Source organism: Rhinatrema bivittatum, chromosome 4 (genome assembly GCF_901001135.1).
Source record: "Rhinatrema bivittatum chromosome 4, aRhiBiv1.1, whole genome shotgun sequence".
Classification (NCBI taxonomy): domain Eukaryota; kingdom Metazoa; phylum Chordata; class Amphibia; order Gymnophiona; family Rhinatrematidae; genus Rhinatrema; species Rhinatrema bivittatum.
Genome location: NC_042618.1, coordinates 247,244,324 through 247,271,867, shown reverse-complemented (window position 1 = coordinate 247,271,867; position 27,544 = coordinate 247,244,324). Strand labels below are relative to the sequence as shown.

The 27,544-nt window shown below is 42.5% G+C and overlaps 1 protein-coding gene across 1 annotated transcript in view; it reads right to left on the bottom strand.

Annotated features, from left to right (window-relative positions):
* Nucleotides 1-20,444: 20,444 nt before the first annotated feature.
* Nucleotides 20,445-27,544, bottom strand: part of FAR2 (fatty acyl-CoA reductase 2) — a 633,073-nt gene continuing 625,973 nt past the window's right edge. Inside the window, 1 exon segment of the mRNA XM_029599995.1 lies at nucleotides 20,445-26,294. Within this exon segment, the coding sequence (XP_029455855.1) occupies nucleotides 26,132-26,294 (163 nt within the window). The 3' untranslated portion in view covers nucleotides 20,445-26,131.

Below are 27,544 nucleotides of genomic sequence, written 5' to 3'. Positions count from 1 at the left end.
TGGAGTTTGAGGAAGGTTCCTTCCTTTCTCCCGAAGGTGGTTTTCCTTGTTTCATTTGAACCAATCGGTTGAGCTTCCGTTCTTTCCGGATCGGGATCGGTCGGATCCTTAGTCTAGACTTACGGAAACTGGATGTTCACAGGGCTTGGCTGCGTTCTCTGGAAGTTATGAACATTTTTCGTGTGTCCGACAATCTTTCTGTGCTATGGTATGGCCCAAGGAAGGGTAATATGGCATCTAAAGCTATGATCTCTTGTTGGCTGAAAGAGGTGATACATTCAGCATATTTACTATGTAATCGTCCTCTGCCGATTGGCCTTCATGCACATTCCACTCATTTGCAGGCAGTGTCTTTGGCGGAATGCTAACAAGTCTCACCTCAGGAGATTTACAAGGCGGCTACTTGGAAGTCTTTGCATACTTTGCGATGCATTATAGACTGGATGTCCAGGCGCCAGGATCAGGTGGATTTGGAGAAGGTGTGCTTTGAGCAGGCCTCTCTGGATCCCATCCCATGGAAGACAGCTCTGGTACATCCCAGGAGTCTGGACTGATCCGGGTACATACAGGGAAAGGAAAATTGGTTCTTACCTGATAATTTTCGTTCCTGTAGTACCACGGATCAGTCCAGAGGCCCGCCCATGTTTGACATGCAGGTAAGGGAGAGTCCGCTAGTTCAGCAGTCGTGTCTATTTTGGGTCTGAAGGTCATTTTTTTTCTAGACAGTCTTCAACAGGTTCTGTTCCCATTTGTATTGAGTGAGCCAGTTCTGTTAAAAGGTTATTTGCATATAGTTAGTTTGCTGGAGAACCATTCTGCTTTGATACTGAGTAATACTGCCGGACTGTAGGGGGCACCTTAGGATATAGCGCAGTTTGTTTAAAACTTCTCTGTCTCCATCTGCTGGAAGGGAGGCAAAACCCAGAAGTCTGGACTGATCTGTGGTACTACAGGAACGAAAATTATCAGGTAAGAACCAATTTTCCTATGATGATTCTGAATGCACATGTCTAAAAATGAAATATCCTCTCAATGGAATGAAAGAGAAAATCTCAGCAGATTATCCAAGTGATTTAACCATTCATGAAATTCCTTCAATTATGCCTGAGACCCCTTCCATACCAAAAATATATCAATATATCTATTGGAGCTCCACTGTATTCTAGGATAAATATATATTTCCTCAAAAGCTGTAACATAGATATTCACAATTTCTGGTGCTATTGCTACACCCATGGTGTTGCCCTGTACTTGTAAAAAGTATTCATGATGGAACACAAAATAGTATTTCCTGGCGTGTAGCCAGATGGACTCAGAACAAATGGGATAGTATCCGCGTGCTAGCAGTTGGAGACGGATCTGACGTCAGCACGGGGTATATATATCCCCACAGGAAGCGTAGCAACTCAGTAATTTCCGTCTCCAAAGCAGTTTGGAGAGCCTGCATGCTAGTTGAGCGTGTTTTCCAAATCTACTTTTCTTTTTCTACTTACTAAAACTTCTATAGCATCGAGCCCCGCACTCCTGCGGTGATACCCTAAGGTCCCTCCCCCAGTAGAGTTTCCCGGGGTGATTTCCGTGATCACCCCGGAGGTGTAAGTCCTCGGTCCGGTGACCGAATCGCGGCAGGGACACAGCCCCCGGGCGAGGTTCGGGTGAGGCTTTCGAGGTGCCTCGGTCCCGGCGTGGACGAGGCAGCGGGTGCATATCATCAAACGCGGCGGTGAAAGTACTTGCCCTCTCCCCCGCAGCCGGAGACCGCCCGGGTTCCAGCCGGTAAGCACCGAGGATCAGGTAAGGCGTACATCTCTTATTTCTGGTCTCCGAGGAGCAGAGGATCGGCGGCGTGGCACGCCGCCGATCCTCTGCTCCTCAATACCTGAACAAGGCCCCATTTTGGGGCCTTGTTCAGGTATTGAGCGCTCATAATAGGCGCGGCTCTATTCCTCCTTGTGCGTATATTGACTTATTGCTGTGTGCATATGCCACTGAGCGTGTATTGCTAACCGCCTGTTAATGAAAGCATATTGAATGCCACGGAGCGTGTATTGCTACCCGCCTATTGCTGAGAGCATATTGAATACCATTGAGCGTATATTGCTAACCGCATATTGCTAAGAGCATATTGTATGCCACTGAGCGTGTATTGCTGACCGCCTATTGCTGAAAGCCTATTGAATGCCATTGAGCGTATATTGCTAACCGCCTATTGCTGAAAGCCTATTGAATGCCATTGAGCGTATATTGCTAACCGCCTATTGCTGAGAGCCTATTGAATGCCATTGAGCGTATATTGCTAAACGCTTATTGCTGAGAGCCTATTGAATGCCATTGAGCGTGTATTGCTAACCGCATATTGCTGAGCGCTTATTGAAAGCTTTTAAACGTGTATTGTTGGCGGCATATTGCTGAGAGCGTATTGCATACAATTGTGCTGTTTTCATGACCGCCTAGTGCTGAGAACCTATTGTTATTTTTGTGCGCCTATTGTATTAAGCGCCTATTGCTGCCGCATATTATTCTTATTGTGCACCCCTTGTATTAAGCGCCTATTGCTGCCGCATATTATTATTCTTGTGCGCCCGTTGTATTAAGCGCCTATTGCTGCCGCATATTATTATTCTTGTGCGCCCGTTGTATTAAGCGCCTATTGCTGCCGCATATTATTATTGCGCGCCTGTTATATTAAATGTATATTATTGCCGCTTCTCTTTCAATGGAACAGAACGCAACAGCGTCTTCAGCGGCGGAGCCGCCTGCCTCAGGCATTTAAGCCCTTGGCCTCTGCTCTGCATGCCAGCTTAGAGCCACGCGCAGTGAAGAGCCAGACTCCCTATGTGCCCAATGTGAGGAGGCCGTGGGACTCTCGAGCCAGGCCCAGTCTCAGCCACGGTTTGCTGACAGTTCCCCAGGGGCTACCCTGGATTTAGCGGGCAGTCTCGACCAATCGGGAATCCCGGGGGATCTTGTACCCCGGTGATTAGAGGCTGCTTCCATTTCCTGGGTGGATCTCTTTAAGGGGATTCATGCCTTTGTACAGATGCAAACGGCTTCCCGTCCGGGCCCTGCGGTTCCTACTGTTCCTGTTGTTCCTGCTGTTTCTGCGGTTCCCGCGGTGACTGCGACTGCGGTGGCGGCTCCTGCGGATCCTGTTCCTGGACCCTCACGCCCTTATCGTGAGCGGGACCTCCCGCCGCTGGACAGTCCAGATCAATCGGACCAGGAGGTTTCACCGGACGAGTCCAAACTCCCGGACGAGGGGGACCTTCCCCCAGGGATTGAGCCCTATAGAACCATGAGGCGGTTCTTCCCTAAGGAGGATCTTTCCGACCTGGTGTCTCAGTGTCTGGCGGAGTTGGATATTACAGATCGCTGCCTGCTGCGCCGTGGTGACACATGCCTGCTTGTCGCTGTCTAGGGATGCAACCACATCTGTCGAAACATTAGAACCGGCGATATCTTTCCTCACAGATGCGACCTTCAACCTGGTGCGCACCTCAGCCAGGGGCGTCTCATCCATAGTGGCAGCCAGAAGGCAACTCTGGCTCCGAAGCTGGTTAGCCAATGCAACTTCCAAGACGAAACTCACGAGAATGCCCTTTAAAGGAGCCCTCCTGTTCGGAAGCGAACTGGAGATGTTAGCCAACAAATGGGGTGAATCCCCAGTCCCTCGGTTACCGAAGGACAGGAACAAAAGAACCCAGCGCTCCTCTCCCCGAAGAACCAAGGGCAGAGAGGAGTCCAGCGTTTTAGACCGTATAAAAACACATACCAAGCATCTCGCCCCCCCCCCCCCCCCCCCCAAATAGGCAGGGCCCAGTCCTTTTGGAACAGGCACAACAAGAGGGGAGCCGGCTCAGGTACAGGCCCCGGCCGCACTCCACGATGAGAATCAACAGACCCATCCACAGGAAGAAGCCATAGGGGGCAGACTTATCCTCTTCCACCAAAGATGGGTCGAGATAACGTCTGACAAGTGGGTCCTAACCATCATTCGAGAGGGATACTATCTGGACTTCCACAGCATCCCTCCAGACAAATTTGTGAGATCACCATGCCACACTGACAAAACTACTCAGCCTAAAGGCGATAACCTCTGTGCCCATGCACCAACAAAATACTGGTCACTATTCCATCTATTTTATTGTCCCCAAAAAGGAGGGAATGTTCCGGCCCATCCTGGACCTCAAGACCGTCAATCGCTACCTGAAGGTACTGCACTTCCGCATGGAAACCCTATGCTCAGTCATAAGGGCAGTACAACCTGGAGAATTTCTGACTTCACTGGATCTATCTGAAGCCTATCTCCACATCCTGGTCCTTCATGACCATCAGCGCTTCCTACACTTTGATACTGGACCATTACCAGTTCCGGGCGCTACCCTTCGAACTAGCTACTGCTTCTCGGACGTTCACCAAAATTATTGTGGTCATGGCGGTGACACTGAGGAAACAAGGAATTCTCGTACATTCGTATCTGGACGATTGGCTGATCAGGGCAAAATCTCCAGAGGAAAGTTACCAGGTGACCACCAGAGTCAAGAATCTACTGCAGAATCTCGGGTGGGTCATCAACACAGCCAAAAGTTGCCTGCAGCCCTCCCAATCGCTAGAGTACTTGGGAGACCAGTTCGACACCAAATAAGACAAAGTCGTTCTTCCCCCTACAAGAAGGAAACTGATGGACCAGTTGCAAAAACTGTTGAACTATGCTCGCCCCAAGTTATGGGACTACCTCCAAGTCCTTGGTATCATGACATCAACCCTAGAAGTCGTCCCATGGGCAAGGGCCCTCATGTGCCCACTACAACATTCCCTTCTGTCATGATGGAATCCAGTGTCCCAGAACTACTCCGTTTGCCTCCAGCTACTGGCAGAGGACCTAGCTGCAATGGTGGCGACAGGAAGACCATCTGAGCAAGGGAGTAAGACTATCCCCACCGACCTGGATCTTGCTCACCACGGATGCGAGCCTGCGAGGGTGGGGAACCCACTGCCAGGAGCTGACGGCCCAGGGACAATGGGACAAGGAAGAGTCGGGATGGAACATAAACCAACTGGAAGCCCGAGCAGTCAGGCTAGCCTGCCTACAATTCAGTCACAGACTCCGGGGCGAATCTGTCAGCGTCATGTCAGACAATGACACAACAGTTGCCTACATCAACCGCCAGGGAGGAACCAGAAGCCAACAGTTCCCTGGAAATAGACCCCCTAATGGCGTGGGCGGAAGCAAACCTGCAAGGGATCTCAGCCACCCAAATTGCAGGAAAAGACAATGTCACTGTGGACTACCTCAGCAGAGAGAGTCTAGACCCAGGGGAATGGATGCTGTTGACCACAGCCTTCTAGTTGATAGTAAACCACTGGGGAACCCCAGCCATGGATCTCCTAGCAACCCAGTCCAACGCCCAAGTTCTTCAGCTGCAGACCGGTGAATCGATGCCCTTGTCCAGACCTGGCCACAGGAAGACCTGCTTGTATGCCTTTCCTCCATGGCCACTAATGGGCGGGATCATCCGCAAGAGAGAACACCACAGGGGGCTAGTACTTCCTAGTGGCCCCGGACTGGCCAAGAAGGCCATGGTACGCGGACATGTGAAGACTTCTTGCAGGGGAGCCCTCTGTGCCTACCTCCACACAGGGATCTTCTCCGGCAAGGACCGATCCTCCACGAAGACCCGACTCTATTCTCTCTTATGGTCTGGCCATTGAGAGGACTCGCCTGAAGAAGAGCGGATACTCTTAGGCAGTGACTGACAGTTTGCTCCGAGCACGCACGTTTTCCACATCTCTAGCTTACATACGAATATGGAGACTATTCGAAGCCTGGTGTGAGGACCGCGAGATCCTTCCGCGGACGGTCAAAATCCCCATGATCCTGTAATTTCTGCAGGACAGCTTGAAGGGGTTGTGTCTCAACTCCCTCAAGGTTCAGGTGGCTGCGCTGGCCTGCTTCAGAGCCAAAGTGGACGGCATCAGTCTATCACCCCATCCAGATGTTTCCCGCTTCCTGAGAGAGGGATTAAACAAGTCAGACTACCCTTAAAGTGGCTGGTGCCCCTATGGAATCTCAATCTAGTACTAGACTTCATAGTAGCTGTAGTGACAGACCTACTCATGGTCTGTCACTACAGCTACTGTCACTACAGCTACTGACCATTCCTAGTGGCAATATGTTCAGCCCATCGCATCTCCGAGCTTCAAGCCCTATCCTGTCGAGAACCATTCCTCAGGTTCACACCGGGATCCATACAACTAATCACGGTCCCCTCTTTTCTTCCGAAGGTGGTTTCTCAATTTCATCTCAACCAAACCATATCTCTGCCATCTCCAGACGAACGTAAGGACTCGTAAGATTCAAGCCTTCTTCGCCACCTAAATGTCGGCAGACTCCTAGTCAAATACCTGGAAAGATCAGAATCCTTACGAAAGATGGATCACCTATTCGTCCTTCACAGCAGAAAGAAACAAGAGGGAAGTGGCCTCATGGGAAACCATAGCCCGCTGGATCAAAGAAGTAATCAAGGCAGCCTACGTAGAGGCAGGGAAGCCTCCACCTCTACAAGTCAAGGCACATTCTACAAGGGCCCAGGCAGTGTCCTGGGCTCAAACCAAGATGCTGTCACCTGCCGAGATCTGTCGGGCGGCGACATGGTCCTCCATACATACCTTCTCCAGGTTCTACCGCCTGGATGTCCAGGCCTGGGAGGACACATCATTTGCAAGGGCAGTATTAAGTGGGCCACGGGCAGCCTCCCACCCGGTTCGGGGGTAGCTTTTGTACATCCCATTGGTCCTGAATCCATCTGCTACATGTTAGGAAATGGAGAAATTACTTACCTGATAATTTTGTTTTCCTTAGTGTAGACAGATGGACTCAACATCCCGCCCATGGCTGCTCCAAAATCAGGAAACCTCTGGTGACAATCCCCGAGAGTAAGACAAGCACGGGTAAGCCAGGTATTACCCCTAGTTCAAGACACCCATAGTTGCCGGGTGTCAGCGTTTTTCTGTTGAGTGCACTAGCGGTCTCCAATTGAAATCAGTTGAGCCAGTCCTAGTTAATCAAGTTAATCAAGTTATTACAGCACACATATATCCACAATTGCTTTTCAAGGAGAATACTGAGGAGATAAGCTTCCTGCATGGGTATATGTAGGCTGACGTTAGCTTGAAATCTGACTCCGTCTCCCAACTGCTATCAGGAGTACACTATACCCATTGGTCCTGAGTCCATCTGTCTACACTAAGGAAAAAGAAATTATCAGGTAAGTAATTTCTCCATTTCAATTAGCCCAATATTGACTGGGTAAATGAAACATCACATGCTAGAGAGAGAAAGTTCCTGGATGGAATAAATGACAGTTTTATGGAGCAATTGGTTCAGGAACAGACAAGAGAGGGAACAATTTTAGATCTAATTCTCAGTAGAGCATAGGATTTGGTGAGAGAGGTAACGGTGGTGGGGGCCGCTTGGCAATAGTGATCATAATATGATCAAATTTGAATTAATGACTGGAAGGGGGACAGTAAGTAAATCCACAGCTCTAGCGCTAAACTTTCAAAAGGGAAATTTTGGGAAAATGAGAAATAGAAAAAAACTGAAAGGAGCAGCTACAAAGATAGAGTGCAAGAGGCATAGACATTGTTACGGAACCGTAACCAAGGCAGCCTTGCAATAAACAATTAGATGTGCTTAGGAATGGAAACCATTGTATCCTTTATAAAAATGCTTGAAGTTCCATTGCTGAATTAAGTCCATTAGGCTCTACCGTATCTAAACGATGTATCCAGCGTTGTTCAGCGCGCAATAACAGATTGTTAAAATCTCCACCATGCCAACTGGGAATCAGTTGCTCCAGCACGCAAGCTCTTAAATCATCAAATTTGTGTTGATATTGAAGACAATGGGACGTCAATGGAGCTGTCAACCTTCCCGTAGTAATACAGGACCGATGTTCTATAAGTCGAGTTTTGAGTGCTTGCTGAGTCTTACCCACATACCAAAAATTGCATGGGCATTGTATCAAATAAATCAATCCTGTGGAACGACAATCTGTGAACTGTCTCAAAACCCAAGTAAAATCTGTTTTTAAGAAGTACAGGGAGGATGTGTCAATCTGACGGAACCGTAACCAAGGCTGCCTTGGTTACGGTTCCGTCAGCATAACGGGACGTCACAAGTCATCACGTCTGAATTCCGTTTTGGTTAATCACAGCTGGTTGTTGATGGGTCGCTATAGCAATGGTTTACAGATGATGTTTTGACGTCATTACGTGCTCAAAACCGCGGGCTTTTTAAAGGGTAGGTTTTTCAAGGTTTGTTCTGTCCCGCTTTAGTTTATCAACTTTGGAGACGGTATCGTCCGGGATAAAGGTCTGCATGCTGTGACATCTCAAGTTAAGTACATTACAAAATTGCACTTGTTTCATGTATATTCCTCTGTTTCCAAACAGCATCTGTTCTATAATCTATTGCAATTGACTCCTGAAGAAGCGATATTGATCGCGAAACACCGGCCGTTGTCGGGCTTATTATTCTTCTACAACATCCTGAGGAACAGATGTCATTCACTTGACTGTTAAAATTTTGAAAAATTTTGAATTGATTAACAAACACCGCAAATGACGAGTGGTCTGAACGGCAAGTGATCACACTGCCGTTGTCAGGCTTGCTGATGCGGTTTCATCAAAACTTTTGAAACACATTGTAACACATCGGGTGTGCACAGCTTTAAAATTTATATTTTGAGTCTTTATTGGGTTTGCTTGTTTTAAGGCGACAAGACTAGTTGTGATTCTTTTGTTTTTTGGATTATCATTAGTGGTTATACATATTAGGGATGTGATTCGTTTTTCTGACTATTGAAAATATCATACAATATTTTCAAAGTCGTCAGAAATCAGGGGCTCCCCGAAACAGATAGGAAAACCCCACAAAATTGTTTGTGGGGTTCTCTTATTTTGGGGGAGGGCGGGAAAAACGGCACACAAAAACAACCCCTAAACCCACCCCAACCCTTTAAAACAGATCCCTTAGCTTCCCTCACCCTCCCGACCCCCCCCCCCCAAAAAAAAAAAAAACTTTTTAAAAGTACCTGGTGGTCCAGAGAGGGTCCCGGGAGTGATCTCCCACTCTCTGGCCGTCGGCTGCCACTAATAAAAATGGCGCCGATGGCCTTTGCCCTTACCATGTGACAGGGTATCCGTGCCATTGGCCGGCCCCTGTCACATGATAGGAGTAATGGATGGCCGGCGCCATCTTTAAAAATGGCGTGGGCCATCATCTCTAATACATATCATGATGGCTGAGACATGCACAGTAGTCTGGTAATTAGCCTTAAGCAGTGATAAGCTCCCTTGCCAGCTCAAGGAAGGAAGAAATGTAGGCATATAGGCAATATCAGAAGTTTCACTACTGTATGCAACACAATATGAATTCTAACTTTAATGGACACTGACCGGTGTTCCAGCAAAGGAGCAAAGAGACAGCACCAAAAAACAAGATGAGGAACTTTTGACCAGGACAACACTACTACCTAGATTATCTGATCTGCCTGTTTAAAGGCTATAAGCTTCTCTCAGCAAATAATGAAGTAAGCTGCCCAGGTGTATGGACCAGAAAAACAACCCGAGTCTACCTGGAGATGAAAAACTATCCAAAGGGCCAGGTCAACTATCAGACAGGTCAGCTTACAGAAAAACACTGACGTGGCAGAGCAGTGCTGGTCAAAAAGTGACAACACCGAAAGCATACCCTAGTCTGGGAGCAGAAGGAGCAGTGAACCCCCCCCCCCCCCCTGATAAGAAAGGGGGGTCTGCCATCTGGATGGAAATGACCCTGACTATCCTGCTACTTAACTATGCATGAGCTCTCTTGCATATTTATGCTTTGCCTGATAAAAGCAGCCAGCAAAAGTGCCAAAGGAGGGTCAGCGAAGGAAAGACAATCAACACCTGATGACACCCAAGACATCACCCTTGCCCCTCCCAGCAGTGAAGGGAGAACTCCTGTATCTGAGATGAGTTGTCTGTATGTAAGAGATTCTTGCCTGTTCCTGGTTGCTTGGGTTGAAGGACAGCCAGCACAGGGACCAAAATACAACTTCTCTTCACCTAAAACTGAGACCTCCACCCAGAGACTGCTACAACGTGAAACAGAAGGTAATCTAACGTTGGGGGGTGGGTTATATATATTTATTAAAATATCCAAAGTAGATTAAAGCCTCTGAAATGTTTGAATTCACTAGTGATGCAGAGCTCTATTTAGTATATACTAATGCAAAGCAGCAAGGACTTTAGAGATATATATTGTTTATTTTGTTCTAACTGCTAAACCTGAAAAGTCTGATTCTGTAGAAAAATCCCGTGGCCTTTTCTGTACTATTTGGATTGCAAAGGCATAGGAGATGAGAGAGGTATCAGTCAGTTGCACTGCCCATCCTGTAAGGTGTGGAGGAGGGGGGGAATGAAGTGCACAATATCAGACAGGTTACAGAACACCCTCAAATTGCTTACATGCTCTTATTCACTCTAGTTTTTCACAATAGGGTGGTGGTATGTACTCTCCCAAATTTTCTCCTAAAAGTTGTCTGTGTTCCATATTCATCAAGCTTTTCTTTGCCCATGGGTTTCTCAAAACCATACATGCACAAAGGGTAAGAAGGCTCTTCATTTGTTGATGTGTAAGATGGCCATACACTTGCAAAGAACGCAACCACATTAACAGGTGTTGCAATTGTTTGTCTCCTGTAATCCTAACAATGGGCATAGCACTTGCCAAAAGATTTATTTCCAATTGGCTGGTAGACTGTGGTGCACACTGTTATCTGTTTTATTTTACAATACTTTAATCCCACACAATTTGCAATTCTTGGCAGGTTATAGTAGCTAGATATACAGAAAGTAGGATTAAATGGTCAATTTTCTCAGTGGAAAAGGGTAAACGGAGTGCCTCATGGATCTGTACTTGGACCGGTGCTTATATATATATATCGAGTGAGGTTATCAAATTTTGTGGATGATACAAAATTATTCAGAGTAGTTAAATCACAAGCGGATTGTGATACATTACAGGAAGACCTTGCAAGACTGGAAGATTGGGCATACAAATGGCAGATGAAATTTAATGTGGACAAGTTGCATATAGGGAAAAATAACCCTTGCTGTAGTTACACGATGTTAGGTAGGAGCTACTACCCAGGAAAATGATCTAAGCATCATAGTGGATAATACTTTAAAATCATCAGCTCAGTGTGCTGCAGCAGTCAAAAAAGCAAACAGAATGTTAGGAATTATTAGGAAGGGAATTGTTATTAAAACGGAAAATGTCATAATGCCTCTATATCGCTCCATGGTGAGACTGCACCTTGAATTCTGTGTACAGTTCTGATCACCGCATCTCAAAAAAGATATAGTTGCGATGGAGAAGGTACAGAGAAGGACAACCAAAATGATAAAGGGGATGGAACAGCTCCCCTATGAGGAAAGGCTGAAGAGGTTAGGGCTTTTCAGCTTGGAGAAGAGACGGCTGAGGGGGGATATGATAGATGTCTTTAAGATCATGAGAGGTCTTGAATGAGTAGATGTGAATCTGTTATTTACACTTTCGAATAATAGAAGGACTAGGGGGCATTCCATGAAGTTAGCAAGTAGCACATTTAAGACTAATCGGAGAAAATTCTTTTTCACTCAATGCACAATAAAGCTCTGGAATTTGTTGCCAGAGGATGGGGTTAGTGCAGTTAGTGTAGCTGGTTTCAAAAAAGGTTTGGATAAGTTCTTGGAGGAGAAGTCCATTAACTGCTATTAATCAAGTTTACTTAGGGAATAGCCACTGCTATTGCATCAGTAGCATGGGATCTTCTTAGTGTTTGGGTAATTGCCAGGTTCTTGTGGCCTGGTTTGGCCTCTGTTGGAAACAGGATGCTGGGCTTGATGGACCCTTAGTCTGACCCAGCATGGCAATTTCTTATGTTCTTATGCAGTAGGCACATTCTCTAAAAGTATCATAAAATTAATTTAAAACGGACATAAATTACCTATTTTGCCTATAGATAGGGCTACCATTAAAATAAATATGCTTCACTATTTCCTACCTCTGAATGTTTGCTTGATTAAAAACACCTTTGCTTGTTTCCTGAAAGTAAAATTTTATTTATTTATTATTTATTTATTATTTTTATTATACCGAGTTTCATGATAGGAATCACATCAACCCGGTTTACAATTAACAATGTGAGTAAAGGCAGAGAGTAACATAGTAAAACATTTCCCAATTCAACGTCACATATAGAATGAAACTTAACAGATATAATAACAATATTTAGGATGTGAGAAAGTTACAAAAAACAAGGAAAAATAACTAGGATCTGAAAGGGGGAGGAAATTGAAGGAAGAATATTAACATTTTAGCCAACTGTATCAATTAATAAATAAGTATAGTATTATAAAAATATAGATGCGTAGCAAAAATGATCAAATATGATGCTGTTGTGAAGTATAATAATAAGATGCTGTGACTGCGTATGAAGTTAGTGGGTTTATTACAGTTCACTAACTTTGTGTTTGTGCTGATGGGTGGGGAATTTAATCCAGTTCTGGGAACGCTTTTTTAAAAAGCCACGTTTTTAGTCTCTTCCTAAAAGTTGGGGCGCATGGTTCTTGTCTTAAGTCCGGTGGGATGGAGTTCCAAAGGATTGGACCTGCTGATGAAAGAGCTCTTGAACTGTAGGATTTATGTTGGTAAGTTTTGGCATGAGGTACCTGAAGTGATTCTTTGTAATGTTCCCTGATGGGTCTGGCGGATGTGTATTTTTTAAAAGGGATTTGTAAGTCAAGTTGAGTGTGTTGATGGATGTTCTTGTAGATAATCATGATGGTTTTGTACATAATTCTGAAGTGGATCGGTAACCAATGAAGGTCTTTGAGGATGGGGGAGATATGGTCGATTTTCCTGGAGTTTGTAAGTATTCTAGCTGCTGTGTTCTGTACCATTTGTAAAGGCTTGGTGTAAGAAGCTGGGAGGCCTAGTAGTAGAGAATTGCAATAATCTAGTTTGGAGAAGATTATTGCTTGCAGGATTGATCTAAAATCTTGCGCGTGGAAAAGTGGCTTTATTCTTTTCAGAATATGTAATTTGTGGAAGCAGTCTTTTGTAGTTCAGTTTATGAATGGTTTGAGGTTAAGACGGTTATCTAGGATGGCTCCTAGATCTCTTACATGGGTGGTTTGTAGGAGGGTAGGTGGCTTTGAGAGCGTGATGTTGTTTTCAGGTGCTATAAGGAGATATTCCGTTTTCGATGCATTAAGGACTAGGTTTAAGCTGGTAAGGAGGTGTTTGATTTCTAATAAGCAACTATCCCAATATTCCATTGTTGACGAGATTGAATCTTTTATAGGGATCACAATCTGTACGTCGTCCGCGAAGAGGAAGTGTTTAAGGCTTAGTTTTGTGAGTAGTTGACAGAGTGGTAGGAGGTATACATTAAATAGGGTGGGTGAGAGGGATGAACCTTGTGGCACCCCTCTGGTGGAGTGGTGATATTGGGATTCTGTATTGTGAATTTTGACCCTATATCCTCTGTTTTCCAGGAAGGTTTTGAACCATGTTAGTGAAGTAGCTGTCACTCCAATATTTGCCAGTTGTTTTAAGAGGAGGTAATGGTTGACGGTGTCAAAGGCCGTCGAGGAGGATTAGTAAAAATGCTTTGCCTTTATCGATGCCGGCGAGGAGGAAGTCTGAAAGTGCAAGAAGTAGTGTTTCTGTGCTTGCAGCTTTTCGAAAACCATATTGGTTTGGAGACAGAATGCCGTGGTCTTCCAAGTAGTTGGAAAGTTGGGTGTTCACCAATTTTTCCATTATTTTGGCTATGAATGGAAGGTTGGAAATAGGGCGGAAGTTGTTGGGATCACTTGGATTTAGATTCGGTTTTTTTAGGAGGGGTTTGATTGAAGCTGTTTTTAGATCATCTGGGTAGATACCCTGGGAGAGGGAACAGTTTATAATTTCGGCAAGGGATTTTGATATAGTATCAGGAATGAGAAGTAGCATTTTGGAAGGAATTTGATCAAAAGGGTGTGATGAAGTTTTCATTTTCTTCAGCACTGATTGTATCTCTGTGAGAGTGATGGGTTCGAATGCTTTAAGCTGTATATCTTTGTTAGGGAGAAGGTATGTATTGTCTTGGGAGCTAGTGGTTAGTGATAGTTGATTGAGGAGGTCAGAGATTTTTTTGCTGAAATGAAGAGCCAGTTCATCTGCTTTGGTCTGAGAGAATTCGGGTGGTATATCAGGAGTGATAGGTTTAGTGAGATTGGAAACGAAGGCAAATAGGGCTTTTGAGTCAAAGATGAGGTGATGAACCTGACGGGCATAGTAGTCTCTTTTTGTTTTCTGTGTACTGCTTTTGTATTGGTGGAGCGTGCGTTTGTAGTCTGAGAGTGAGGCTGGTGAAGGGGCTTTACGCCATTTTCTTTCTTTCTGCCGAAGTAGTTGTTTGAGATTTCTCAGTTCATCATTAAACCAGGGTTGTCTTTTGGATGCCTTTGAAGAGTGTTTTTTGGTGGTCAGTGGGCAAAGTGTGTTTGCTACTGATTTTGTTATTTTGGACCATGATTGAAGAGCGCTGTTAGGTGTAGAAACATCGATGGATGGTAATTCTGGGGCTAGAAGTTTGCTGAGGAGTTCAGAGTTACATGTTTTTTTGTAGAGGAAAGAAGGTCTTGAGTCAGGCTTGGAATCTGGTTGTAGTAGGGAAAAGCTGGTGGAGATTAAGGAGTGGTCTGACCATGGGACTTGTTGACAGTCAGGTTGATTTGTTTGGGAAATGCCGGCATTTGTAAAGAAGAGGTCGAGTGTGTGTCCTGCTTTGTGAGTAGGTTTGTTGATTTGTTGTTTGAAACCCATTGCGGACATTGCGGTGAGGAAGGCTTCGCAGTTCGTTGAAAGGGGAATTTTGTCAACATGTAAGTTGAAGTCACCCAAGATTATAGCTGGGGAGTCAAGGTTTAGGTGTAAAGTTATAGTTTCTAGAATAGGAGAGGTGTCTGACTCTAGCAGGCCTGGAGGGGCGTAGACTAGAAGGATTTGGAGATCTTCTGATTTGAACAATCCTAGTTCTAATTTGGTATTTGTGTTGATAGGATAGAGAGAGAACCTCAGGGATTTTTTGGCAGCTAGAAAGATACCCCCTCCTCTTTTTTTTTGTCTTGGGATAGAGAAGAAGTCGTAGATCTGTGTTGGTAGTTGGTTAATAAGTGCGATGTCAGTGGGTTTGAGCCATGTTTCTGTTATGGCGCAAAAATCCGGTGTTGAGTCCAGCAGTAGGTCGTTAAGTATTAAAGTTTTGTTGGTAATTGATTGTGCGTTAAATAGGAAGATGGTAAATAAGGTGAGACCTAGAAACTGTGTGGTAGGGGAAATCATGATTGGGATGAGGGATTTGTAGGTGCGTGGGCGGCAGAGCATTGTCTGTTGAATGAATGCTTGTTATAGGTACCAGGGGAATGGCCGTATGAATGCTATTGTAGGTCGGATAAGAGTTGGATGAATGCTGTATTGAGCTGGTTTGGTGCTGGTTGAATGCTGCTGTGAGTTGGCTGAGTGCTGGTTGAATGCTGCTGTAAGTTGGCTGAGTGCTGGTTGAATGCTGCTGTAAGTTGACTGAGTGCTGGTTGAATGCTGCTGTAAGTTGGCTGTGAGCTGGTTGAATGCTGCTGTAAGTTGGCTGTGTGCTGGTTGAATGCTGCTGTAGGTTGGCTGTGTGCTGGTTGAATGCTGCTGTAAGTTGGCTGAGTGCTGGTTGAATGCTGCTGTAAGTTGGCTGAGTGCTGGTTGAATGCTGCTGTAAGTTGGCTGAGAGCTGGTTGAATGCTGCTGTAGGTTGGCTGTGTGCTGGTTGAATGCTGCTGTAGGTTGAATGGGAGTTGGATGAATGCTTTTGTGAGCTGCCAAAGTAGGGGCAAGAGTGAAGTTTGAGTAGTCTTAGTCTGTCGTTGTTGAGTAGTCTTAGTCTGTCGTTGTTGAGTAGTCTGTGAAGTTTGCTTATTCTGAGTCTGGCGTTGTTGAGTGGGTGCTGAAGCCCTGGAGAGTTGTCTGTCTGTGATTGTAGTGTGGGTATGTTTCTGAGGTGCCAGGAGGTGCGAACCACGTGGCTCGGCGGGTTAGGGCGAGTGTAAAAAGTAGTCTAGAGAGTGCCTTACCCCGGTGTGCCTAGCGTCGGTTGCGAGGCTCGTCCTTTCAGCTGGTCCTCCTTCGGTGGTATCGCCGCGTGATAGACCGGAGGTCAGTTGGACTTAAAAGGATCTGAGGAGGTTCACTTCTAAATGAGTAGGCCCTGGACCTGGGGCACTCCAAGGGGCGCGCTAAGGGGCAGGCCCCTTAGGTCGCGCTCCTTCCGGCGCGCGACGCCCGGCGCGCGGCGCCTTTCAGATTGTGCTGAGGTTTAAAGGGGGCAGTAGTCGCCCTCTGATAGGCTGGAAGGCTGCTTAGGAGGCGCGGCTCTCTCGCCGCGATGCTTCCTGGGCCCGGTGTTTTGTTAGCCTAAGTTTTCTTTTACTTGGCTCCCTTGACTGTGTACTTCCTTTTTTTTTTTTTTTAAACTAGATTATAGCATTGAATAGACCTAATTTAATCTAGAAAACTTCCAAATTGATAGCCTCTAATCAATGGCACCTCTAACAAGTTGCAGTTCACTGACCTTAACATTCTCCTTGGTTTATAGATAAGAGAGAAACTGACTATGAAATATCATGGCCTAAAGTACATTGAATCAGTCACTATTTTATTTTTTGTTTTATTTTATTTTGTATGATTTTTGAATTGTAATGTTTAAATTTGTTTTATTGTTATATTATGTACTATTTAACCAAAGATTTCTCTGAATAAGCAGTCAATATGAATGAGCAAATAAATTCTCCAATAGATAGGCAGCCAATGAGGAGACTTCAGCACTGGTATAATATGCTCATAGTCTTGTTCGTTATCCTAGTGACTGAATTTTCAACTGCTTGGAAGCATCTTAATGTTATTGCAGCAAACCAACATAAAAGAATCACAGTGTGTTGGCTGGCCTTCAAATTGCAGACTCTGTCAAGGCTCATCAAGTCAGAACCATGACCATTTCAATTGTTCATCTAGGAGCGATTTCTATCAAAGACAGCAGCAACCTGATCAAATGTACATACCTTCGTATCCCATCATTGTCTGGATTGTCTTTCAAAAAAATCACAGTAAGTTGGACAGTTCTATGCAGCCTGTTCACCCAGTAAACCACTCTTCATGGAGGAGCTTCGCTGTTTGTTCAGTAAGTACTCTGTGGTGCAGCCTTCAGCTTGGGACTCCCCACATGTTATTGCTAATCCAGCCCTGCTTGTTGATGGAGAAAGCAAGTTTCCTTACCCTAAACGGGGTTCTCTGTGGACGGTAGGAAGTATCAATCAAATGTAAAACCCACCTGCCTCCTTGGAGAGATCAGCTTTACAATTGACTGAAGGGGGTTCAAAAGCTGTGATTTCAACGGGACTCCTGCACATTCTCAGAAGAGCAAAGCTGCATTGCGTTCAGTGAATCTGTATTGTTGCTGTCAGATGATATCACCCTCATGCTATTGCTAATTCATCCTGTTGTCTACAGAGAGCCCCATTTGTAGTAAGCAAACTTGCTTTTCTATGTTTGCTTGCCCTGCAAATTTTGCAGGTACAAGGTCCATCGGTACTTTTGTCCTACATAATTTAAAGCTAATTTTCAAAGGGAAAACACCAGCTGACCTTGCACCAACATGGGCAAGTGAATATTGCCTTTTATTGCACAGGTCAAAATAGTTCAATTTTTATTGGTGTTCTTGTTATTTTTGTCTTATTTTCCTGGGGGAGGGGATATGACTGTGTACTTCCTTTTTTTTTTTTTAAACTAGATTATAAAAGCTCATTAATCCTTTTTCTTTGCTTAATGCAGTGTTATCACTATACTGAAACATAGATTATGATGGCAGATAAGGACCATTAGGCCCATCTAACTAGTAAAATTTCATACTTCCCCACTGATCTCTGGTTTTCCCCTCACTTCTTAACAATTGGGCATCCTGTGTGCTTTTCCTGTCCTTCCTTGAATTCCGATAGTCTTTTTTTTTTTCTCTATACCACTTCTACTGGGAAACCATTCCATGCTTCTTTTTTTTTTTCTCTATACCACTTCTACTGGGAAACCATTCCATGCTTTCTGTGAAGAAATATTTTCTGTTTCTATTGTTCCTGTTGCACTCCTGTTTATCTTGCCCCTATAGCCAAGTTGTTGTCCATCATCTCCTAGGGATTTAAGGTCTACGCAGATGATATTCAGTTTTATATAAAAGTTCAGAACTCTTGGTCTTCTACAGTTGATTTACTATCGCTATGCATGAACACTATTAATCATTGGCTGAAACAGAATAAGCTGTTATTAAACACTAGTAAGACTTCTATGCTTCTAATCCATAGACCTCATTGCATACCTTTACATGACACTGTTACAATAGATGGTTTCTCTTTTTCTTTTCTTAACCCCATTAAGAGCTTGGGTGTTCTGCTCGATTCTACATTATCATTTAAACCTCAGATAAGATCATTTATCAGATCAGGTTTTTTTAAACTCAGACTTCTGATAGGTTTACGACATTTGTTGTATGATTCTGACTTTTTGATGGTTGTTCGGGCCATAATATTTCCACACATCGATTATTGTAATGGCCTATATATTGGCTTACCTAAGATTGTAATTCATTCGATCCAACTTATCCTGAATTCAGCTGCTAGAGTTGTTTCTTCCTCTAAACGTTCTGATAGGATTTCTCCTGTGTTGTCTAAACTTAATTGGCTACCTGTTCATGAGCGCATAATATTCAAGATAGGTATGATAGTGTTTAAACTGCATGTCTCTGAGTCAACTGTCTGGTTTAATGTGCTCTTACGAATTTATAACCCTGTTAGATCCCTAAGATCCTCACAATTGAACTTATTGGAGATCCCCTCAGTTCAACAGGCACGACTCTTTAATACTAGAGAAACTTCTTTTTCCATAGCAGCTCCAGTTCAATGGAACCTCATCCCTTTTGAAATCCGTGTGCTGGAAGATGTTAAAAAATTTAAGATGGCATTTAAGAGTTATTTGCTTACTTGCGCATTTAATATTGTATAAATACAATGTGAATGTTTTCAACATGTTAAAGTGAACTCATGGAGTGTTATTTGTTGAATCTCCCTGTTAGATCTACCATAAGTATGTTACTCAGTGAATCTCCTCGTACGGATAAGTCTCTATTGTTAGATCTGTATAACTTGATATGGTTTCTATGAAACCTTACATATATGATTGTATTATTTATGTTTTTGTTTTTATTATCATTATGTATGTTTATTATGTATATCGCCTAGGCCTTTTCAGTGTTAGGCGATTAATACATTTTATTAAATGAAATGAAAATGAAATGTTTCATACAGTGACCTCTAGTGCATTTTTTCCTCTAAAAGGTTTGCTTCTTATTCCTCATTTATACCTGTGAGGTGAGTATCTCATCTTTGCATTAAAACTATGCAAGAGATCAACGCTACCATGCCTTTTAAGTGTTAGGAATAAGAAAATGAGTCTTTCAACCAAAAGACCATTGGTAAGCCACGTTTTAATGATTTACTTTTATCAAAAAAAAAAATAATTTAATGACAGTTTCCAATTAATACATGTTGGAGTTAAAAAAAAAAAAAATAAAAGCAATAAAAGCAATACAACTTAATTTTGGGGAAAAGTATCTTAATTAAAGACACACTGTCTTTCTCTGTTAAAATAGCCCATGCCACGTAAAACTGAACCCAAAATGAACAATAGAAAACCTCATAAGTTCAGCATGGTTTACATTTATAAATTTATGTTGACAGTTTCATAGTTAAGGCTCGCTTTATTTCAATTTTCTCTTGTTAAGTTTCAATATTTTCCATATATATAATACACACATGCATACAGAAATGTCTACTGTTGTCATATGTGTATAAGTATGTCTTCAGTATTTAGCCTTGCAGATTGTAGAAAGAAGGACATTTCACTTCACAGCAAGCCTCACTCCACTGTCAAGGTTATGTAGCACATTTTTCAAGGAAATGCAGTGTGAGGCTCATAAGAAACTATCGGGCAAATTTTAAAAGGAACCCGCGTGCACCCATAAACGCACATATTGCGGCGAGAGCAAAAGTATGCATGTAGCATTTAAAATACTGTTGCCTTGCATACTTTTACAGCAGAGAAAGTGAGAGAGAGCACCTCTGGATAGAGTCAGTCTGACACTCTCTATATAGGTACCACGCTAGAGGGGCACTTGGAATCGGGGTGGGTATTACACACACATTCAGAGGTATTCATAGTAAAACTGACATCAGTAAAGAATGCTAGTGTACTGCATTGTACAAATCTACTCCTTTTCATCACTTATAAGGACTATAATTCTTTACTGATGTCAATTTTACTATGAATACCTCTGAATGTGTGTGTAATACCCACCCCGATTCCAAGTGCCCCTCTAGCGTGGTACCTATATAGAGAGTGCCAGACTAACTCTATGCAGAGGTGCGCTCTCTCTCCTCTCTCCCTCTCCGTTGATGAGGAGCCGTATCTGTAATGGATGGGTTTACAGGAAATTCTAAACATCTTGTTTTTCATTAGAGTAAATTATCCTGGATTTTGTCTGTTTTCAGCTAAGGATTTTCTCTCATTTTTCTATGGGGAAAAATGGTTAGTACATTGGGCCTTTCGTTTAACAGAGAAAATGTGATGGAACATCTTTAACTTGTTAATTTACAAATATGTCATGATGCACAGGTTTACATTTGTTTTCCTTAAGTAAGTACAACTTATCTTCTTACCTATGTTTAGCACCAGGTAGCAGACTTATCAGTAAATTTGCTAGGAATGTAGAGTATATCCATTTTTTTTTCATTGCAATTAGCAAAAATGCAGATTTGCTTTCAACAGTACAACAGCCCTCCTAAAAATCATATGGCTACAATTTTTTTTCCGTTATGTTTCTCAGTACAGAAATACTCATGAAACATGACTGATGCTTGAAGGGCACTGAAGAGATGAGCAAGCATAAATCCATATGCTGACAACATATGTCGTTTACGTGGTTAGCTGGTAATGTGCATTATGAGGACATCAATTACTGGGGTAAAAGTAGTCACACATCTCGCAATATACACAGACATTACAGGCAGTGGTGACTGATTTATTTTACAAAAATGAACTTAAAAAGTTATAAAGCAGCAGCAATGCCCCTGAAAAAAATACATTCTGCTGAGAAGTATTCCTTTTGTGTATATTGAATATCTGTGATAGGTAGGCATATTGTTGTTTTTGGTAATTGCCTAGAAGTATTTGTTCCTTAAATGATTGCTTAAATTTAAGATTTGTTTCTAAAAGCTTCTGTTGACATTTTGAGGAAAAAGAGCTTCATTAGTCACTTGTTTCATTTATTTTTAGGAAGGTGAGAGCACATTTTGAATGTGGCTAAGAATGTTTCAACTGTACATCAGTCGTCTTCAGGGGATTTTATTATAACTTCATGTAGGCAAATATTCTCCAATCCCGGATGACAATACCCGTCTCTTCAAACAATTCAAAACATGGCGCCACCGCGATGTTGGCGAGAGGCTGAATTGTTTGAAGAGACGGGTATTGTCGTCCGGGATTGGAGAATATTTGCCTACATGAAGTTATAATAAAATCCCCTGAAGAAGACTGATGTACAGTTGAAACATGAATCATGTTGGGAATGTTGAGAATTGTGGTGGATAAGCTAGTTTTGCTGGTTTAAACGTTTCAACTATTTGGGCTAAGTATTCTATTTTTAACTATTTTTTCAGAATTATTTGATGCTTAAAAATTGGGAGTGTTGAGATTTTTGATTCATAAAAATCATTGTTGGATTTACTTATATTTATATTGGGAATAAAAATTATATAAGGAGATATTTTTTTGCAAATGACAATAAATGATTAAAATTTCATACTGCTCTAAAGGCTGAATACAGCTTGCGGCCCATTATGTGAAGAGAGGCTGCTGATTAAAACATCTAGGAGCTGTTTTTTATGATGTCATTTGTGATTAAAAAGATTTAAAGGATTGTTTCATGAGATTTGGACTTTGATCCTTTTCCCTCTCTGTTTGTCTTTATTGTTGATTATTCTGAGAGGTGGTTGCTTCTGATTTTTATAAATACTGATTTATCCATCTATTTGACAGTGGGAGGCAGATGCCAGATAGCAGCATAATTCAGTACTTATCCGGCTATCTGGTGCAGATCACAGCTACTTAGCTGGATAAGTCACCCTGTGACAGGAAATAAACACCCATTTCAGGGACCTAAACTTCATTAAACAGATTCCCAGTATACCACACAACAGCAGCGATCTGCTATTCTGCTTGTTTTCCCAATTCTGCTAGGTTTTTTGTTTTGTTTTGTTTTTTTTAATCAGCAGGCAAAAGTAGGCAAGATGATGAGAAAAATGGTAAATGAACTGAAAGAGCTTAGTTCAGTTCTTTTTTGTGTTAGATGCAGGGGAAGTTATATCACAACCTTGTCTTTTCTCTCCAGTAAAATGTGTTTATAAAGATTGACTCATAGCAGGCAGAAGTCCTTTTTACTGGACCAAAATAAAAATGAATCAGAAATAATGTACATGCATTTCAGGACCAACAGGGCCAATTTCCAGATGTAACTGATCTGTAAAGTTTGTAGTCATGTGTTTGTTTTCTTCTATTAGATTATTTTTATATCTATCTTACCAGGTAAGAGTTCTATTCAATTTTATTTATCATCTCTTTACATTTCCTTTAGCTCATAAATTGCATTCTCTGATGAGGCACCTTGATCCTCTGATATTTCTGATTGTGGCTATCTTGTTTTATATTTTATTTTATTCTTGGGGCCTGCAGTTTCTTTCTGTTTTGTTAGGCTTCCAGCCCAATCAAAACTGGCTTTTATTGGGCAACGGTGCAATGATCCTTCATTTTGTAAACACCTGGGCTATTTTCCCTTATTTGTTGTACCCTCTACTAGCCCAGCCATAGCAGTGATTGGCCCTTGCCCAGGGACCAGAGACCAGGATTCCCTTTTGAACCTAGTATGCATTCACTCTAGTTCCAGCCAGTAGGTATCAGTATTGAACAATGATTAGAATTTACACTTCTTCTTCCCTTCTCCACTCCTGCCACAACCAGTCTGTAAAAGTGATGACGTCTCCGCATCACCCCTGGCTGGGCCCATGAATCAAATCTGTGTCTTCCACCCACTAGTGCACAACACGGTCACTGAACAACTGTGCTGGCCTTGTAGATTTGGCTATCTGAAGAAATATTGCTACCAGTTCACAAGTAAATCTTTTTATGTAACATTCTGAAGAATGTCCCACATTCATACTGTGTGCAAAAATGAAAATGTGAATTTCACACCCATACTGAAATTAAACACACTTAGAAAGGTGGGATACTGTACCTTAACATAGTCAACAGGTGCCCTTACAAACAAGGAAGAGTCTGATACTCCCTCTATTCTTCCATTCTTAGTTTCCTTGTTTGTAAGGCCACCTGTTGGCTCTGCATTAGGAAAGTGTGATATTTCTGTATGAGTATTCTAAGTATGACCCAGGTTCATATTATAACACAATTTCCTTTTGGTCACATTTTGAATAATCTAAACACTTTAACAGTTCCCATCTGGGGGGTAATAGCTGTCAGATAGTCAATCAAGGCCACAAGCATGGTTAGCTTGCAGTGGAGTTTTCTCTGGAACTGAGCCTCTTGCCAATGTGAAGAGATGCACCAATACTGCAAGCTTTCTAGGTCAGTGGGGTTCGCGTATCAGCCTGTGGTGCTTTTAAGCTAGCATAGAAGCATAGGCTACAGCTAAGGATCACTTGGTCCACCCACTGTTATCCATTTGCATCAAGTTATGGTGCTGTTACAGGTCTTATTTAATCTGTGGCCTTCTACTTCCACCCGCCCTAAGGTCCCTTTGTGTCTATCCCATGCATACCTGAATTCTGCCACTGTTTTGGCCCCATCATCTGTTGGAAGTCTTGTCTAGATGTCCAAAGCCCTGTCATGTATTTATTTTCTGATATTGTTGTTGAGGCCCCTCAACTTTTGTGTGATGACTCCCTTGCCACCTTGTCAGAGGTTGGCTTTTGCACATACTTTACTGTCCCATCTTAAACTTTTACAAGTGTTAACCCAGCTGAAAATAATTTATTAAAATGTAAAGTGAATGCAAAAGCTAGCACCTCTGTCAAAGTTTTCAATTGTAGTTAGTGACTTGAAATGTGTGCGCCTTGTTTTCATAGAAGCCTTAGCTGTTCTCGCGGTTTGAAAATGAGTGTTACTTGGGAAGCGTCGTGTTCTGAAGAAAGGCAATTTATTATTTGTTTGGCACCCAGCAGGTTGCACAATGACAGTCCTTATTTACTTTATATTGTAGGCCAGGAGTATCCATAAGTGCTGCTGCAGCAGCGTAACATCAGTATCCGTGTGTGGGGAGAGGGGGGAACCGGGGGCATGCTAACATCTCTTGACTGTTGCACTGTACTTTATATAAAATGAATATTCTCAACAGCAGCAGGACTCATATTTCAAGCTAAGCTAGTCCTCTGCAGTCTTGGGCTTAAAACACACTCTCCAGCCAGGGTCTAGACTCGCGTGGCTGGCCCATAAGCAGCCTTACGTTTTGAACACAAATGTTTGCCTTTTAAACGTGTAGACTGGTTGCACCCTCAGCACATCTCTCCTTCTTTGTTCTTGGTTTGCCCTTACCCCTTGCCTCGTATCCTGGCAGCTCAGGCAAGGCATTAAGGCCAACAGTGGATGCCTTGTTTGACGCTACCTGACTCAGTCAGGACATTCAAAATGATGTGTGTGCTACACCTGACCCATGCTTTCTTCTTGTATTTTATTTTTAGATGCTGTTACATCTGCTGAATCTGCACATTTATTTTTGTTGGCTTAAAAAAAAAAAAAATCAACTGATGGCCACCTAGTCTTTTCATTGTTTTGTTTTTTTTTTCCCCCTTGATTTTCACCAGAAGAGAGTAAAAGTACCTTTTCATAAGTCACTGCAAGAGGAAATTCTTTTGCTCATGTCTACTATTACTCAAATTAGGAATAGAGAGAGTAGGCTAAAAAGTTATACTGTCTTTTTTCCTCAAAATATCACCTGAAAACTATTCATTCATTACCATTACTAAAATAAGACAGTATGATGATTTGATCAATTTTTACTGCAGTGAATAAAACAAATTATTTTGGCTAATACAGTACAATGGAATAATAATTAGAAATATTGGGACAGGCACAAGTAACTCAGTGACCTCATTTCTAAAATTGGCTTTCACCACGGGATGAATACTTAATTAGGATGGCAAGCTTGGAGAGTTTTTAAGGAGAAGGAAGAAAAATTGCTCGGCAGGTGTGTTTTTTCTTCAGTTTTTTCACAGTGCAAGCATTTTGCTAAATTAGATTTTTAAAAATGAGCAATGTAGAATAGTACTGAAATAAGCTTCAATCAGCCTGCAGCTCAAGCTTTTAGAAATCTGACAGAATACAGACAGAAAGTGGCATTAGAAAGCACTTTTATATTGTTACCACTAAGGTAGTCCTGTACATGTAATGCTGTTCTTCAAATATATTCTCTAATAGAATGAAATCATTCTGCCTCTTGTGGCAAGAGAGCAAGGCCTTGTTACTACTCTACAGCATACATGGTTTCCATGCCCTTTCAACTTTCTGCCTTCTAATCCGAACCTTTAAGAACAAAAAAATAGGCTGGTAAGTTTTTGGAAAGTAGCTTTTGTGACACACACTCTATACTAGAAACTTACAAGTTCCAGAATTAACTGTGCCGAAAACTAGAATTATGGCTTTAAAATCAGTGTGATTCCATGGATGAAAAACATTTTACTATTTACTCATTAGTAAAAGTCTTGTGCCCACATAAGGATGCACCTTGACTGTAGTCTTTTTGCATGGTTACTTGATCCTTCTACTTTCAAACCCTGATGCCCAGAATTGCTGTTTGTAGGTCTGGAATCCCTTCTTGAAGAGGTTGTGTTCCTTTTTCTAGTGCCTCAGGGTGCTGGATGCCCTGAAGTAGGAAAGAAACTTATAGCAGAGGCTCACCACGAAGTACCAGATGTTCCGAGCCATCTGCGATCTCGCGATGAAAATGCGCCAGATGATCACGAGAAGGGTGGTGTTGAAAGCATACCGAATGTTCCTTAGCCTGGATAAAAAGTAAAGCAGCAAAAAAAAAAACCCAGTTACTAAAATCAGAATTACAGAGAAATCAAACATTTTGTTTTTCAATGCTGGGAAAACATAATGAATAATGATCGCTCTCCATTTTTGAATCCTGAAGCAATCTAGCTTTCCATACACATACCAAAAACAGAGGGGAGGCCGATCCAGTGGCTCAGCTGCAGGGCCACAAGATGTCATAAGGATCTGGGTTTGATTCCCAGGCCTAGTTGGGTTTGGTGATGCTGCACAGGTGGTGCTTGCAGCCCCTCTGAAAAAGGCATTCCAGGCATTGTGCAATGCCAACACCTAGTGGCTAGACTTAGGATTCTTGTTGCAATAACTGGACTAATTGAATTGAAAGGGGAATGGGAGAAGCCCCAGGCAGTTGGGCATGAAGGCTGTAGCTTAATAGGCTGGTTCTGACTGTTCTGGAAGCACAGCTGGTTCTGACTGTTCTGGAAGGCAGGAGGAAACATGCAAAATACATGTTTAGGGTGAGAGTTTGCTAATTTGTTCTGTAATTACTTGAAAACAGTAAATGCAGCATAAATTTAAAGTTCAAAGTGGAGGGAAGATGAAATCCTTTTGGTGACGAGGAGCTGTATAGGTTACTTTGAAGACCACGATAGATTTTATAGGACCAACAAAAAGAAATTGTACATAACTGCTAAGGTATATTAGTTCTGGTGACTAAATAGGCCCCTTCTTCACATAGTTTTGCAGCTATCAAACTGTCAGTTATTCCCTAATTTCTTCCCTATTGGGCTTTCTTAACATTCTCTATTTATTGACAAATGTGTAATACTAATTGTTTAAAAAAAAAAAAAAAGGAATCATTTGGATCATAGCCTATTTCAGCAGTGTTCTGTAGGCCAGATGAAGTAGATAATTTTTTTCCCCTCCATTTTGTGTTTAAGGGAAAAATGCTTAGTACATCAGGATCTGTATAATTTATCAAACAAGAGAGAGGCACAGCACCACAGCTGTAGCATAGAAGAGGTAGAAAGTGGTAGAAATGGGAATACAAATACTTTATAGAGACAGGTTGGCACATCACATGATATTATGCTATGTGTACAATATAGAAATGAATAATGAAATCTGGATGAATTAAATGAAGTTATAGAAAAAACCCCATATTATAAACTATAAAACAAACTAGTTATTTTTATCTTTCTATACTGCTTAAGTGCCTTGGGAAGGTGTCTATGGATAATGACCTACATAATATGT